At 30.8% G+C, this 15,291-nt stretch overlaps 2 protein-coding genes across 3 annotated transcripts in view; both read left to right on the forward strand.

Annotated features, from left to right (window-relative positions):
- The first annotated feature begins 289 nt into the window (after positions 1-289).
- LOC113399259 (NADH dehydrogenase [ubiquinone] flavoprotein 2, mitochondrial) lies at positions 290-5,444 on the forward strand. Its single transcript, XM_026638352.2, has 7 exons — positions 290-472; positions 595-720; positions 901-1,091; positions 1,553-1,700; positions 3,930-3,989; positions 4,879-4,955; positions 5,287-5,444. The coding sequence occupies exons 1-7, from the start codon at positions 437-439 to the stop codon at positions 5,384-5,386; spliced, it is 738 nt and encodes a 245-aa protein (XP_026494137.1). The 5' UTR covers positions 290-436; the 3' UTR covers positions 5,387-5,444.
- A 218-nt stretch (positions 5,445-5,662) lies between these two features.
- Positions 5,663-15,291, forward strand: part of LOC113399257 (calcium-transporting ATPase type 2C member 1) — a 38,261-nt gene continuing 28,632 nt past the window's right edge. Inside the window, exons 1-2 of one of the 2 annotated variants that reach the window (XM_026638348.2) lie at positions 5,663-5,993; positions 8,953-9,060. In XM_026638348.2, coding sequence (XP_026494133.1) covers positions 5,916-5,993; positions 8,953-9,060 — 186 coding nt within the window. In that variant the 5' untranslated portion in view covers positions 5,663-5,915. Of the gene's footprint in view, positions 5,994-6,555; positions 6,762-8,952; positions 9,061-15,291 lie in introns of those variants that run through there. The other variant, XM_026638347.2, reaches the window with a different exon arrangement.

Consider the following 15,291-nt stretch of genomic DNA (forward strand, 5'->3'; position numbering starts at 1 on the left):
CTATGCAAAAATATAAAATATGTAAAATTATTGTAAGTTAATTACATGAAAACAATTTTAGTTTTTGAAACTCCTGCCATAATTTATCATTTTTGTTGTGCAATCAAATTTTTGCTTTTAAATAATAACAGGTTTTACCGTTTTACCTCTAAATTAGCTTCAGAAACTTAATAAATTATAACATACCTTAAGTATATGCAATAACTTAAATATACTACTTATTAATAAATATATATTACGTACAAAATATGTCAAAAGATGCGCTCGAAAATAATTCACTTTACTAGTTTAATTTTATCTGTATTCATCTAACATAGTCTGCGCGTAATAACAAGTTTCTGAACGTTTTCCTCGACAGACTGATCGTAAATTAATTTCGTGGGGTTGTTCGCGAACAGTGTTTCGCAATACAAATAATTACAGTAAAACAATAATCATGTTATCCAGCCTCAGGTCTGGAGTTCAAGGTTTGGTATGTGTTTTTGATAATTAGTGTTTTTAGAATGCCCCGTATTGTTAATAATTAAAATTACATAATATCAATGTGACAGTTCTAAAATCAAAAATATTTATCCACTATTTGTGGATTTTCAGTGGCGAGCATCGTCCAGAGCGCTCCAGACAACAGCAAACTTACAACATGATAGCTTATTTGTGCACCGAGACACTCCTGAAGATAATCCAAGTATTCCCTTTGAATTTACACCCGAAAATAAGAAGGTAAATTTGACAGTCTTTTGTTTAGAATATAATTTAAGTTTTCTTCTTAAATTACAAATTTAAATTAGGAACACAATAGAAATGTCTGAAATATTAAGTTTTACCATTCCTCAGACGAGAAAAATGCACATACTTTTAATAAATAAAAAAATTGCTAAATAACAAAAAACATTCTTTCAGCGTGCTGAGGCTCTCTTAGCTATATATCCTGAAGGTCACAAGCGAGGGGCTATGATCCCATTACTAGACTTGGCCCAGCGTCAAAATGGTGGCTGGCTCCCAATATCTGCTATGCATAAGGTAGCTGAACTATTAAACCTTCCTCGGATGAGGGTATATGAAGTGGCTACCTTCTATACCATGTTTATTAGGTGAGTTCTATTATTATCTAGATGACTTAAGGTAAAATTACAAATTGTTTTTAAGAGATATATTTCATGTCATATGCTACCTCTAACAAATTAGTGTATGTTGATATATATTTGATATCTTTCATACACTAGCTGTACCTGCGGCTTTACCTATGAAGATATTTATAAACCATTAATACTATATTAATTTAAAACTATAGCACACAAACCATTACCCTGAATATTGCCCCCGAGATATACTGATATTTCATGCTCGGAGAAGAATATCTGATGAGTGAGTACCTACCCAGATGGGCATGCACAGTCTTTCTCACCATATAAAGTTATAAACTATAAAATCTGCATTTATATCAATAAAATATTGCATTATGTATAGGCTAAAACCTTGGAAAATAGTTAACATTGAATTACTCAAAAAAAAAAAAGTTTCAAATAAAATTTAATTTTTTTTGTGTTTCCAGGAGACCCATTGGCAAGTACCATGTGCAAGTGTGCACAACAACACCTTGCTGGTTACGGGGTTCTGATGCAGTACTTAATGCTATCAAAGAAGCAACGGGCTGCGAAGTTGGGGGAAACAGCCCTTGTGGAAAATTCTCAGTCTCTGAGGTTAGTTAAAAGAAATATTTCATCAGGTCTGAGTATGAAGTTGAGGAGATAAATATCAATGCATACAAATTATTACCATTAGCTTATTTATTTTATTCAAAATATATATCTATATCTCTTATGTATGACAATGTAATACATATATATGTATGGTAAGCGTAAAATAAAAGTCAGATACTATGAATGGAATGATAATCTGACACATTCTTGGAGATTTTAGTGACAGGGTGAATTAAGTGTCTAGGGTATTACAGTGTAAATTCTTCCATATCAGAGTGACAACTGACATATTTTGTCAGTAGTCATTCTAATTCTTCTACACAGTCCTCTTGTTACTGTTAAAATGCTGCCTTGATCAAAATCGGTCTGACCATCATCAAAAGCACGAAATTAAATAAACTGATAATTGATTTTATGATTAACAATGGGCTCTATGTCTTCATCAAACAATGGTGCACCAAGAAAGCAAAGTGTATCTTTATTAGGGATTTTTATGCTAGGTGCAATTTCATTAAATTTTTACGTTACCAAACTAGTATCTTTTGGACATAAATTGTTTGAGAAAAAAAATTCACATTTTGAAAAATTCAATTTAAACCAATTTTATCAAATTTTTTTTTATTAATTTTAATCAAATCATCAATGACGTCATCTACTTTCCCTCCTATAATTCCATCATCTACATACCAAACTTTTAATTTTGATTATAAATTTGAAATGCAGTTATGGATACCCAAGCTAAAAAATGGAGGATCCAGTGGATCTCTTTGCTGAACGCCTACATTAGAATTAATTGTATCTTTGCCAAAATATAATTTCGAAGGTGAACTATAACATTGCCACATGTTAGGGTAAATTTCAGACAGATCAGAGAAGACTGTTCAGCAAGGTTGTGTAACCTGCTGAACAATCTTCTAGATAGTGTTATCTAAGCATTTTTTACATCAACTTTTAGAAGCACCTTGGCCTCATTACCTTTTAGAGGCACACACAAGATCTTTAATAATAAAAATAAAATAAAAAAAATATGATGATAAGATGTCGTGTTGTGATACCATCAATGCCACTAGCAGACCCGCTAGAGAATGACATAAGGGCAGCATAGGTGGTATCTTAGCCTGTAAAAAATAGTTTTGGATAGGCGGAACTGGAAGTACATATGCTGGATTTGGCAAAGGATGCCATGTCGAATTACTATTAGAAAGACATTTTTGAACTACAATGGATAAAGATCTAGCTAGAGATATTCTCACTCCCCTAGGAATTATTTTTATTAATGTAATTTTTTTGGTGTCATTTTGTTAATAGATTTTCAAAATTAATCGAATCTGTGCCACTGTTTGCATTAGTAGGTAAATTAGAAAAATTACCAATTGAATTTCCCAATCGAAGACTATGATAGTGGGTTTTATGAATATTGGCTTCTGAAAAGCCTTTCATTACACATAGGGGACATGTTAAGTGGTTCGACTGGGAAGTAATGATTGTCCTATCATGATTAGAATATAACGTTGTACTGTACAAACTAATAAACATATAACGTCACTGTAATGGCGTTGGAGTAGCACAACGTAACGGTATGCAGCTCGTCGTTGAGAACTGCTTTTTGGCTGGCCTCTGCCTTTGCTTAGCAACGTCTCACTCGCCACGATTATTGAGAACAAAAAGCGTAATCAGTAAATTACGAAATCTATACATTTAATAAAATTGGAGTGTAGGTTTGTAATTTTAAAAACTAACTGCCTTTTACTAAATGCATATGCATGTATACACGGTACATATACCAAAATAACATTTTTTTAAATTTTTGTCTGTCCGTCCGTCCGTCATTTTTGTTTATTCCGGCTAATCTCTGGAATGGCTGGACCGATTTTGACGGGACTATCACTGGCAGATAGCTGATGTAATAAGGAGTACCTTAGGCTACAACAATAACTTTTTTGTTAAATTCAAACGCGCACGAAGTCGCGGTTGAATTCGGTAGTTGCAAATATATTTTTTTTCCGAATAAATTGATAATTTTAATCAATTTGATGTCAATTTAAGAAAGAAAATGGATCCATAAATAATATTTTTTATTACAATAAAATTAAGACAGATTCTTTTTTTGACATTGACATGAAATTTTCTTTTTAATCATATTCTAATTATATTCTATTCAATGATAACTATTTACTCAAACGTTTTCAACAGTTAACTAATATTTAAAGATATATGTTGTTATTACAGGTGGAATGTTTAGGTGCATGTGTTAACGCACCCATGGTACAAGTTAATGACGATTATTATGTAAGTGTCATATTATTTATTTTATATCATTGTACATGTTATTGCAGCTCTGCTCTACCCCCTGTAAGAAGTTAACATACCTACATGTCTTATGTATTTATTATAATCCTTTTAAATTAAGAACGCAAGCAAACCATAAGATAATTTATAATAATTGTATTTGGTTTTAAGAAGAATGATATGCAAATAGTTTTCAATAATAATGATCCTGATATAAGTTATTTGGTATTTGACAGCGCATACAAAGTTGCTGATATAACTTTTTTCTAGTGTAGAATAACAACATATTATTACAGTATTAGAAATTTTCTCTTGTCACAGCCAACTTGCAAATATTATTTATTATTATTAGCTCATGTGTGCTGTTAGATTATTATAAAGAACTTCTTACAATCCTTAATAATTTAATATGGATTTATAAATAAGACATAGGTAATTAATATTTTCGCTATTTTAATTTTAAAATGTAATTTCATAGTAAATATAATTAGGTATGTAGGTATATACTATTGCATGATTGTTACTACAGAGAAAATATCAGTGTCAGTAATCAAAGTAGCATGAATCACTAGTTTCATCAATCAAAGGGTATTTCTCCTAGCTCAGTTATAAGACAGAGTACAAATTAACCTAGGTGTTAATTTTAATATCATTATAATAGGATAGAAATGTACTAACAATAAAACTAGAGTACAGATATATAATATTTTATTATTATATCAATATTGTGTTAAATTACTTAGTAAATAGCATTATATTGATCTTGGATCTTCATACTAATGAGAAAACTTTTTCCAGCAAATTAAGTTTTCATATTAAATTCCTCTAATGCTGTATGCATTATAAGGTTATTAATACATAACAGGTTATAATATATTTTTCTTTTTAGGAAGACTTAAGCGTTGAGGATACTAAAGAAATAATTGAGAAGCTAAAGAGGGATGAAAAGCCAAAACCTGGACCGAGGTAAAAAACACAATGTCTTTTTGTAAATTTGTAAAATCATCAAAAAATAAAGTCCTATAAATAAAATACTTCTCTGCTGAATAGATAACTTCAGTTAAACCTGAACACTTCATATATTTATACATATTTTTAGAATTTAATTGGATTTTGACTTTCTCGTAGTATTATTCTCCACTCAAGTGCAATATATTAGCTAAAATTTACTGTACAATTCTTTCTGAAATAGAAAAGATTGGCAAACTATATGACTCCAATGACAAAATCATACCGGGAAATATTGATATTAAATGTTTTTTCACTAAATTTTTATCTATATTCTTTTTTTATTTAGGAGTGGAAGATATGCAGCGGAACCTCTTGGTGGGCTAACATCATTAAATGAAGAACCAACAGGGCCTGGTTACGGCTTACAAGAAGGCCTGAAAGCTTAAACAACCTGTTGTGTAAAAATTAATTTAATAGGAATATTTAAATAAAATCATGTTAGATCTTTTGATTTTTTTTTTTGCCATTTATTTTTTCATATCCTAAATAATATTTATATATGAGAGCATTTTTCCATTGTATGATGATTAATATAATTATTAATGATTTTACTGATATATTTTTAATCCCTTTATCTTTTGTCGAAATCCAAATTATATCAGTAATGTAAAATAATGACAGTTCGTTAATCAGCTTATTGCGTAATTCGTGACGAGATAAGCGTATCGGCATGTCTCGATAAAGAATAACACGTTTCAGTCATGATTCCCATTTTAATGTAGATGTAAATATTGTATTTAGTCATTTTAAGTTAGTTGAGTATTAAACTGACTTACCTAGGCAGTTAAAATAATTTTATGTTAATTCGTGTCGCACAAAAGCCGTGACACATATACGTGGACTATTACAGAAAATGGTGATAAACAATTGAATGTCAGTTTCGCGGTAAAGCATACATTTACTTAATGCACGCAGATGTTTCGTCGTAATAAAAACGATGGAACTGAATACACAAAACTTCAATTATGGGATACAGATACAAGGCCTACAAAAGTAAGTTGTTTTTTATTGTTTTCGAATAATTAGTCAGTATCATAAATAGATTGCACTTTATATGTAAATAATAATGTGCTATGAGATTAGTAAAGTCTATAAGGAAAAAGAAAAATTATATTACATTGTAATATATAAGCGCCGCTCAATAATAACCTAAAAGGCACTTGACTCTCAAATCAAAGGCCATAGGCTCAACCAAAACAAAGTTTGTTATTGTTTCTGTGCCTGAGCAAAAAGGGTTCCTACTTCCTACTTTCTTTTAGCTGGTATTATTTTACTTTTTAGTAAAAAATGTCTCGTTTTTTAAATTTAGTTTTTTAAACTCATAATTATTTTTTATATATCATAAATAAATTTTAAGTACACAATATAATTTTAAGTCCTGTTAATTATTGCTGTCGCAGAAAGATCAGATTCACTACTGCATGATGCATATTTATCTTACAGATTTGAGATTAAAGACTACGATAAACCAGTGTATATTACCGAACGTTTTGACATTTCTCTTTCTTTCGTTGTCATATGGATACGTCATTTCACGTTTTGTAGTTGTTTCATGCTTGTCAAATTGTCATTAGTGTCTTCGCGATTGTACGAGCTTTGTGTTGTCTTTTTAAGTGAGACAATGTCTTTCGACGCTTAAAGCTCCTAGGCATTTTGTGAAAGATGAAAAGCAGTCCCACGCGTAAATATGAGAATTTCTCTGAACACCAGACTAAAGAAACTGACAAGTATTCACTAGACAGTCAGGATACCGCCAGCCTGGTTAGTGATATTTAGTTGTTAAAATTATTGATTTTGTTTGTGTACCATCCAGATGTTATTGATTCATTAATGCTTAGTATTAGTCACTGCTGGCATATATGAAGGAGCTGTAATTCCATGGTATATAGTAACGATACAATGTTTTATAAATGACTTTAATTCACCGGCCGTATATTGCGGATTAACGTCGTCTACTACGGTTATACCGACCTAGATTTTACTCAACTTAGTGCACTAAAATTTACATAGTACATTGTTACACACTGCATACAAAATACAATTTTTTTCGATGCCTGTTTTAAAATTTTTCATGACATCGTTCTATTCACTTTCACTGCACGTGAGTTACTTTAACGACGATTGCAATGAATAATACAATTTCTACAAGAAAGACAAGTTCATGAATTTCAAATTATTATTTTATTTATCTGTTGATAATTAAATGGTGATGGAATTTCTATAGAAACCTCCAGATATATAATAATTTAAACCAAACAATATACAATAACTGTTCTTAAAATCTGTTATGGATTATTTTACATCCAATACATATTCAGCTTTGTTTTTTTTTTAATGTAATTAATTCTTCCACATGGCAAAGACCCTCCATTTGTGGTAAGATAATAGAGTTAATTTTTTTAATCCATGTTTTAAATTAAACAAAATAGCATAACTGATTAATAAACCCATCATTAATAATTATTCAAATTCAATTTCAAATATCTTTATTCAACAAACAAGAATTAAACTTTCGTAATTATTGTTAAAATTCTACCACCAGTAGGGAAATAAACACCTCAGACCTGCGAAAGAAATTATGAGGTGTTTTTTTGGGAGAAATTTTACTTTGTTTATTACCTTTCATTATAATTTCAGAAATGTCAAATAAAATAAAAACAAAACATTTTGATTTAAAAAAAATGTTTAAGATGATATTTACTTATTATATTAAATAATTATCATATAAATATCAACGAAATTGCAGTACAGTCAAGATAAAAAAAAACTTTATTTCATTTAGGATGGGAAAATTAATAAAGTAAATAAATACAAATGTATAACTTATTTATATATTATCACAACTAAGAGGTCATATGAAGTACCTTCTGTTATTGAAATAGTTGTATTAGTCAGCTAATTATTTCATCTCTGTTCTTAATTTAGGACTCGTCATAGGTGTAAATGGGACACATATATTTAGATCTGTTAGTATCCTCGTTTATATTATAATTGCTTAAAAGTACTTGACAGTATTTTATTATTATAATGATTTCAAATAATGTCAATTTTGTACAGACTTGATTAGATTACTTTGCTTTGTATAATTTTTTTTTAGATTGATTACATTTATTAAAATATTATGCTTACTCTGTTATAACTGAAAAATACTTTTATATTTGATAATGATCAATGCAATTAAAATATATCTAAACCCTATTAAGTCCCTAGAAAAATGTTTTATTTAAACTTGACTTGCAAGATTTGAATTACTAATATGTCAGTTCAATATGGAGATTTTTCGTTATAACATAGATTTATATTTATTTTATAAAGCTGGGCTCAACAAGCTAATCACAAATGTTTAAACAATTTGGCACACTTTGCTGTTATTTTTTTTTATACAATGCACTTTGTCATCTACTCATAACTTGCACTAAAATACTAAATAGGATTATTCCTATTTATAATTTTTAAATATTGTACTAATATCAGAAACAATAGAGTACTTGATTACAAATGACTTGTTTCATAAGAACTTAATAATATTTTACATTTGCTCATCTCTTGTTATAAAACACATTTTAAAAATAAACAACTTGACAAGGCTCCTCGAGACTATACAACATGGAGGCAATTACTTTATGAAATTCATGCTAAAAATATTTGCTAAGGTTTTATGAAATTAGAAAACACATGTAAACATACATTTATTGAATGAAGAATTCCTAAATATTTGAACTGTGCCAAAGTATGATTAGAATAATCTATAAGGCATTTCAGCTAATTATAAATTATCTTTATATTTTCCTCACATTTAGTTTAACTGAATCTGGTGTTCCATATAAAATAACCTTGAGGCTAATAATACTTATTTTACTATGATCTGTGAATCGCGGACTGAAGCTCTAGGTAATTGATTTTAAGTGTAATTCAATGTAGTACAGGTGTAGACGTTTTTTGTTTGTTTTAGCATTCGAATACGGAAGAAGCCGGGCGGCGCGGCGCGGGGGACGTGAGCGCGGGCGCCGGCGATATGTGGATCAGTGCCGTCGAAAGTTCTATCCTAAGTTGGGAGGCGGTAAGTAATCATTTATTTTTCTTACTTCTCTGCGATTTGAAGACTGTTTTATTTCAAAAATAATTTAGCTTTTAGACTTCACTGTTTGCCCTCACTAAAAACAAAGAGCGGTTAATACGTTACCCTAGCGAACTAGCTAAGTAAGATAGCACTTACTATGGACCAATATGTGAGATGACGAAAACGTCATCATATCCTAGAGCTAGAAAACCGGCAGTAGCTCTGAGCAACAGATGAGTGATGCCTCCAATGGTAAGCCGCTCCGCATGACAGCAACACAGAACAGATTTGCTCATAGCTTTAGGGCTGATTGCAAATAAAAGCGGAAAAAAAAGTTGCCTCTCTGGAATGTCTTGGAATGTTGAGTGGTATGTATGTATATTCCACATTGCATATTACTGGTATAATGGAATACATCTAGAATGAAGACGTCAGATATGAAAACTATAGATTTGAAGGATATTGAACTTTTGAAGTTTCAGTATCGTTGAAACCTATCTCCGTTCCGAAACAGCTAAATTATTGTACAAAATTGTTGAGATTAACATTAGACGACGTGTACGTGTGTGATATCTAATGTGCGTAATTTATTTTTTGTAGTGCAATAAAAGGTGGAGCGACAAAGTCGTGTTTGACAAAGCTCTTTAAATAAAGATAAAAAAAACCATGTAAATTAGTGTGTTTGAATGGAGTCAATTTGATTACGTATTTATTTACGCGGGCGGTTGAGACCATTTATCTTTTCAGCTTGTAAATTCGACTGAAATTCCATTGGCTTTAGATCTATTATTTCATTAGGAAAACTAATTTGATGTTAATCGTACACGTTGTTACGTAGCGGGTACATTTATATCTTGCAGTCCTATGAAACGTGCGGGATTTGAAACGAAGCTTTCGTTCACTGTCGACCACGACATAACATAGTACTATTGGTTCAATACAAATCATAGTATTAGTATTACACGATAAAATATATCATAAAATAAACAATATTTGATATTTATTTGTTTTGCATACTTGACTTTCTACGATTAATCAGAACCAGTTCTCGTACATATTTAAATCAATAAATAAAAAATCTATTATATATAATATTTACAACTATAATACAATTACCGGTTTCGTACATATGTATGTACGTGTTTATATTGCCAGTATGTTGCATATTTGTCTATTTGAATTGCTAACTGGATCGTTTGTCTAGGAGCTGGGTTCACACGCTTGGTTGGCCCAGTAAACAGTTATTGAGTTTTCGGTAAAGAAATTCTCATTAACAGTCTCGAATCTGGAAGTTGGTAGTGTACTCTACTGTGTCCCGTAAAGCACTTGATTGACCATTTAACTTATGTGAGTGGTTATCTTGTATGGATTCTAACTCTAACACAAATGGTAGAATTTCATCTGAAACATACAAGTTTCACGATCTGTGCACGGATCTGAACCAGCGATGTAAAGAACTACCGAGAAGGTCAATACTCTTGATATTGTTTGAATTATACAATTTTTATTATAGTTTTCGTCGAATATATTATATTTATTTGGAACAAAATGCTTTAGTATTAATTTCTTATACAAAAACATATTTTATGACTGTTTGTTTTTTTTATAATTAAAATTTTGAAGCAACATCTCAAAAGATTCTGTCGTAAAAAATAAGATCATTGACCGTGACCTCGTCTCTGGAATCCAACGCATATCGGTATTATTGTATTACTATTCTGCAATAATTATACATTCCATTTTATTAACCATGCAAGCCGATACGCATTCGTTTCGCAAAACATAAATTATAAGGCATTAGTTAATTATTTACATTTTATCTATATCTATAATAAAATTGGAGTGTCTGTTTGTAATATTAAAATAACCGCGTTTTACTAAATGCATATGTATGTATACACGGTACATATACCTAAATAACATTTTTTACATTTTTTGTCTGTCTGTCTGTTTGTTCCGGCTAATCTCTGGAACGGCTGGACCGATTTTGACGGGACTTTCACTGGCAGATAGCTGATGTAATAAGGAGTAACTTAGGCTACAACAATAACCATTTTGTTCAATTCAAACGCGCACGAAGTCGCGGGCACCGCTTGTATTATATAAAAAAAACAGTGTGAATCTGACGGAGCTGAATACAGCCACACAGGTCGGGTGGCCCTCAAAGCATTCTCACGGAAGATTTTGGTCGGACAGATGGTTGGTTGTAAATGTCCGCTGAACTCAAATAGGGTTACCATGTTATAAAAATAGCCAGCACCAAATAAATAAGTATTAGAATCAGGATACTTAAGAAAATGGCCAACTGCGGTATGGATTAGTTTCGAAGCCAGCAGCAGTTATGGAGCTCATTGCAATAGTGAAAAATGCCTTAAACACCTTCCTTCATATTTTACCTTCTTACTTAATAAGATCGAAAATTTATTCTTGTTCCACAGTATTAACTTTAATAATAACAATAAAAAAAAAATCAATAAAGGATAATCAAATTCAATTACTACAATACAATGTGATAGAATGTTTTTGCAGGCGGTCCAATCGAGCTTTCGATTTAACAGTTCGACTAAAATCGACCAGTGAGAACGCGGTTTTACAGAAATTCCTCATGTGATTGTCAAGTTCAAACAATCTAGCGGTCGAAAACCTTTTTCAATTGAGGTCATTATTTATGCACTGTTAATTGATGTCAAGTCGTTTTGTTCTGTTATATTCGTGGTACATACACAGAAAACTATAAAGGTACGTCCTTGATTCTGGCTGGTCTTTAATTACGGGCAGAATCTGTTTTCTGGTACAAAAGCGCGTTGGTGTGTTCTTTCACATCGCGATGGATAGACGAGAATTGAATATATTTTATTAACCGGAGAGTGAATAACAGACTACAATTTATCTTAGAAAAATTCAAGGCAGCGAGCGCACATATTCAAAAGCATCTAACCGACACAGCGGTTGGGCTCTAGCTTTCGGGATGCAGTGTGTAAACAATATAAGAAATTGTTATTTTTTTGTAAGTTTTTGTTTAACTTGCAGTGTTGTTTATTAGTTTGTTTAGATCAAAACTTAAAATGGAATTAGTAAATTTTTTGCTCATTTCTTTTATAATTTAGTTTTACATGTTGGTTCAGATCCGATGAAAATTTGTTTCCATGACAAAATTGGCTCCAGACGAAAGAACTCCTTATCGGTCAACAGCAAATGCATGGAATTTTGAAAGAAACCAAGTTTTAATAGCGGACCTTGCAATACTACTTGGGGTGAAACGTCGTTTAACTTCTACTTAGTAAAATTTTCAAATGATTGACTGACATACAATGTACAGCCCAAACTGACTGGGTTTAACGGGATTAAATTTTTTACAGGAATTTCTTATAGAACGCAGGTTTCAATTCATCTCCCAAGAGGGTGAATAAACAATTTGAAAAATGGAAATCGGTGTTTAGGCGTCCGTTTATAAGTAAAAGACCAGACATTGTACACAGCTACTAAATATTAACGTAGTCGAACTAGTCTTAGTATAAAACAACACTCAGTAGCGGGACATAAACGGTCTGATACATACTGCAGTACTAATTGAAACATGTCTAAAGACTCCTGAAAATCGATGCAAACCGCGCATGCCAGATATTATTATTCAGGCAAAATTAATTGATTTTAATCATAAGATAATGTATGGTTATGGTTAATTAAACGAGATAATTTATGACATAATATATAGTTTTGTAATTTTATTTAACATTATCTTAAACTAAGAATTATACAAATGTACAGTTTGTTGTTTTACTATTTAGTACTACATATACACGCACCCATAAAAACAATTATTATAAAATGTCTTAAAAATATATTGTTATACTATTAAAGACTATTAAAATAATATAAACAAGAAACCAAATCCACAGATAACAAGTTCGATTGATTAATAGATCTAACTCATAAAAACAATTCTCTGTGTGAATTTCAATGAGCGACATAATTTATATGGGCACTAACAGGTTATATTGAATCGTTATTTATTTATATAATTTATGAGTGTCCAACAAAAGATACACACTAAATACATCTTCTTAAAATTAAATAATATGTGTGCTCCTTCAATTTTGTAGGAGACAACATCATGCACTCTTAAGCAAAAAATATTTAAATACAATTAAGATAAAAAGTGAAAAAATAATACATATTTATTTTACAATGTGTCTAATCGTAATGTCTAATTCCCGACCCCCTGATTCTGAAAATAATACGCAAGATACTCGTTGACCCGATGACTATATACAATATGCTTTTTCATTGAAATACTCTTCTGTAAAAATATTCCATTTAACAAAAACACGATACGGTTTGGCTTCCGTTACATTAATAAAACGTCTCGTTATTATGACTTGGATAGAAATAAAAGATTAAAATGAGATACTAAATAATTAAAATCTGTCTAAACGTAGAATTCAGATCGTACACAAGACTTTTTTAAACAATAGAAACTCTGACGTCGAGATCTCATTAAATCTTAAAGAAGTACTTTCATGTATATATCTGTTCGCTCACGAAGGTGTGAATGATCGCCGTGCTTTAACAAATATAATCTAATTTGTATTTTTTTTTGCTGTCCTTATTCATATATTAGTCGTCTTACGCACACTAAGAAATCTTGTACTTATTAGCGTTACTCATACTAATGCATGCTGACAAATTAACGTGAAGGCGCGTGCCTTCGTGACCGAACAGATAGATCTCCATGTTATGTATTAGCGTCGGGACTCCGCTAGACAATACCATAAGTCACTTATATTTATTTAATTTATAATTAAGAAAAATATTTCTTAATACATAAATTAAATGATAAAAATAAAATTGATGTCAAGGTTTTGAGTTTTGTATTATAAATAAAGATATGTTAATTACGATCTTTTTTAATTGTATATAATATAGTTGAGCCATAAGTAAATCGCGTGCAATATTTTAATCGTATATTCGTTTATCTTTACTCCTCCTCCGATTGGAATAGGCTCGTGGTGGCCATTCGATTTATATTCCTTTCAGAAATACCAAAAGCTGTAACCTTCGTAGTCTCAGTTATGACTAAGACGTCGGAGCATGATCCAGGACAGGAAAATGGAGAGATCTTAATTCGTTATGTTGTTTTTAGTGTTCAGATAAATTTAACGGAGTTAGGTTTTTATATAGCATGTTTTAAAAACTTGCTATTGGACTTTATATTTTATTATTATTTCCATGGTGTTCATGTGATATATGTAAAATTTGTAGGTTTGGTTAGTTTTTTAATTACTTTTTGGTGGGCTGATGTTGAAATGGGCCATCTGATGGTAAAGTCTATTTAGTGGTAGGTGTGCAAGCCCGTCTGGGAAGGTACCGCCCACTTATAACATATTCTACCGCCATACAGTGATAGTCAGTGTTGTTGTATCCCGGTTTGAAGGGTAGTTGAGCCAATATAACTACAGGTACATAACATCTTAGTTCCCATGGTTTGACATTGATATGTATGTACGAATTTTTGAATTTTTTATAACCGATTCTTCCAGAAATTTTGAAGTATATACTTTTAATACTAGGAACAAGCATAAACTTGTTACTTCAAATACCCGATTACACAGGTTTAGTTACCTACTCATTTGTGGGACAATGTATACTTATTATTATTGCAACATGATCTCAGAAAACGTTCAAATATATTCAATTATTTATTTATTATATTAATTATTTATTATGAAATTACTTAATTACATAATTATATATTATTTAATTATTAATTTAAATTTAAATATCGTTTGTGTGCTAATGGATATTACAAAACTAATGCATTCTTAGTCGATTGCATGACTTGGGAATGAGATGATCGCCTCCAGGCTGTTTCAAATAACGAAAGTATTTAATCTATGAAAACAAAATTTGTAAAAATTGATATTTAAAAAAAAACCCGTATTCTCGTCGGTTCTTCGATTCGAGTTTTTTTGTCTCCGAATGGGTGTTAGATTTTTGTCTATTAATAATCAAGTGTATCATTTCTGTATTTAATTTTGACTTTTTACTTTTGGTGACCACTTACCATCAGGTGGGCAATATCCCGTCCGCCTATCTGTATCATAAAAAAAAACCAATTTCTTTGGTACCTTGTAACTATCCTATATACGCTTTCCCCTTCATTCCGCGCATATTGCACATCTATTATATATGTATCTATCTATTATATATCTATCACTATCTATTATAATA

This window comes from Vanessa tameamea, chromosome 16 (genome assembly GCF_037043105.1).
Source record: "Vanessa tameamea isolate UH-Manoa-2023 chromosome 16, ilVanTame1 primary haplotype, whole genome shotgun sequence".
Lineage (NCBI taxonomy): Eukaryota > Metazoa > Arthropoda > Insecta > Lepidoptera > Nymphalidae > Vanessa > Vanessa tameamea.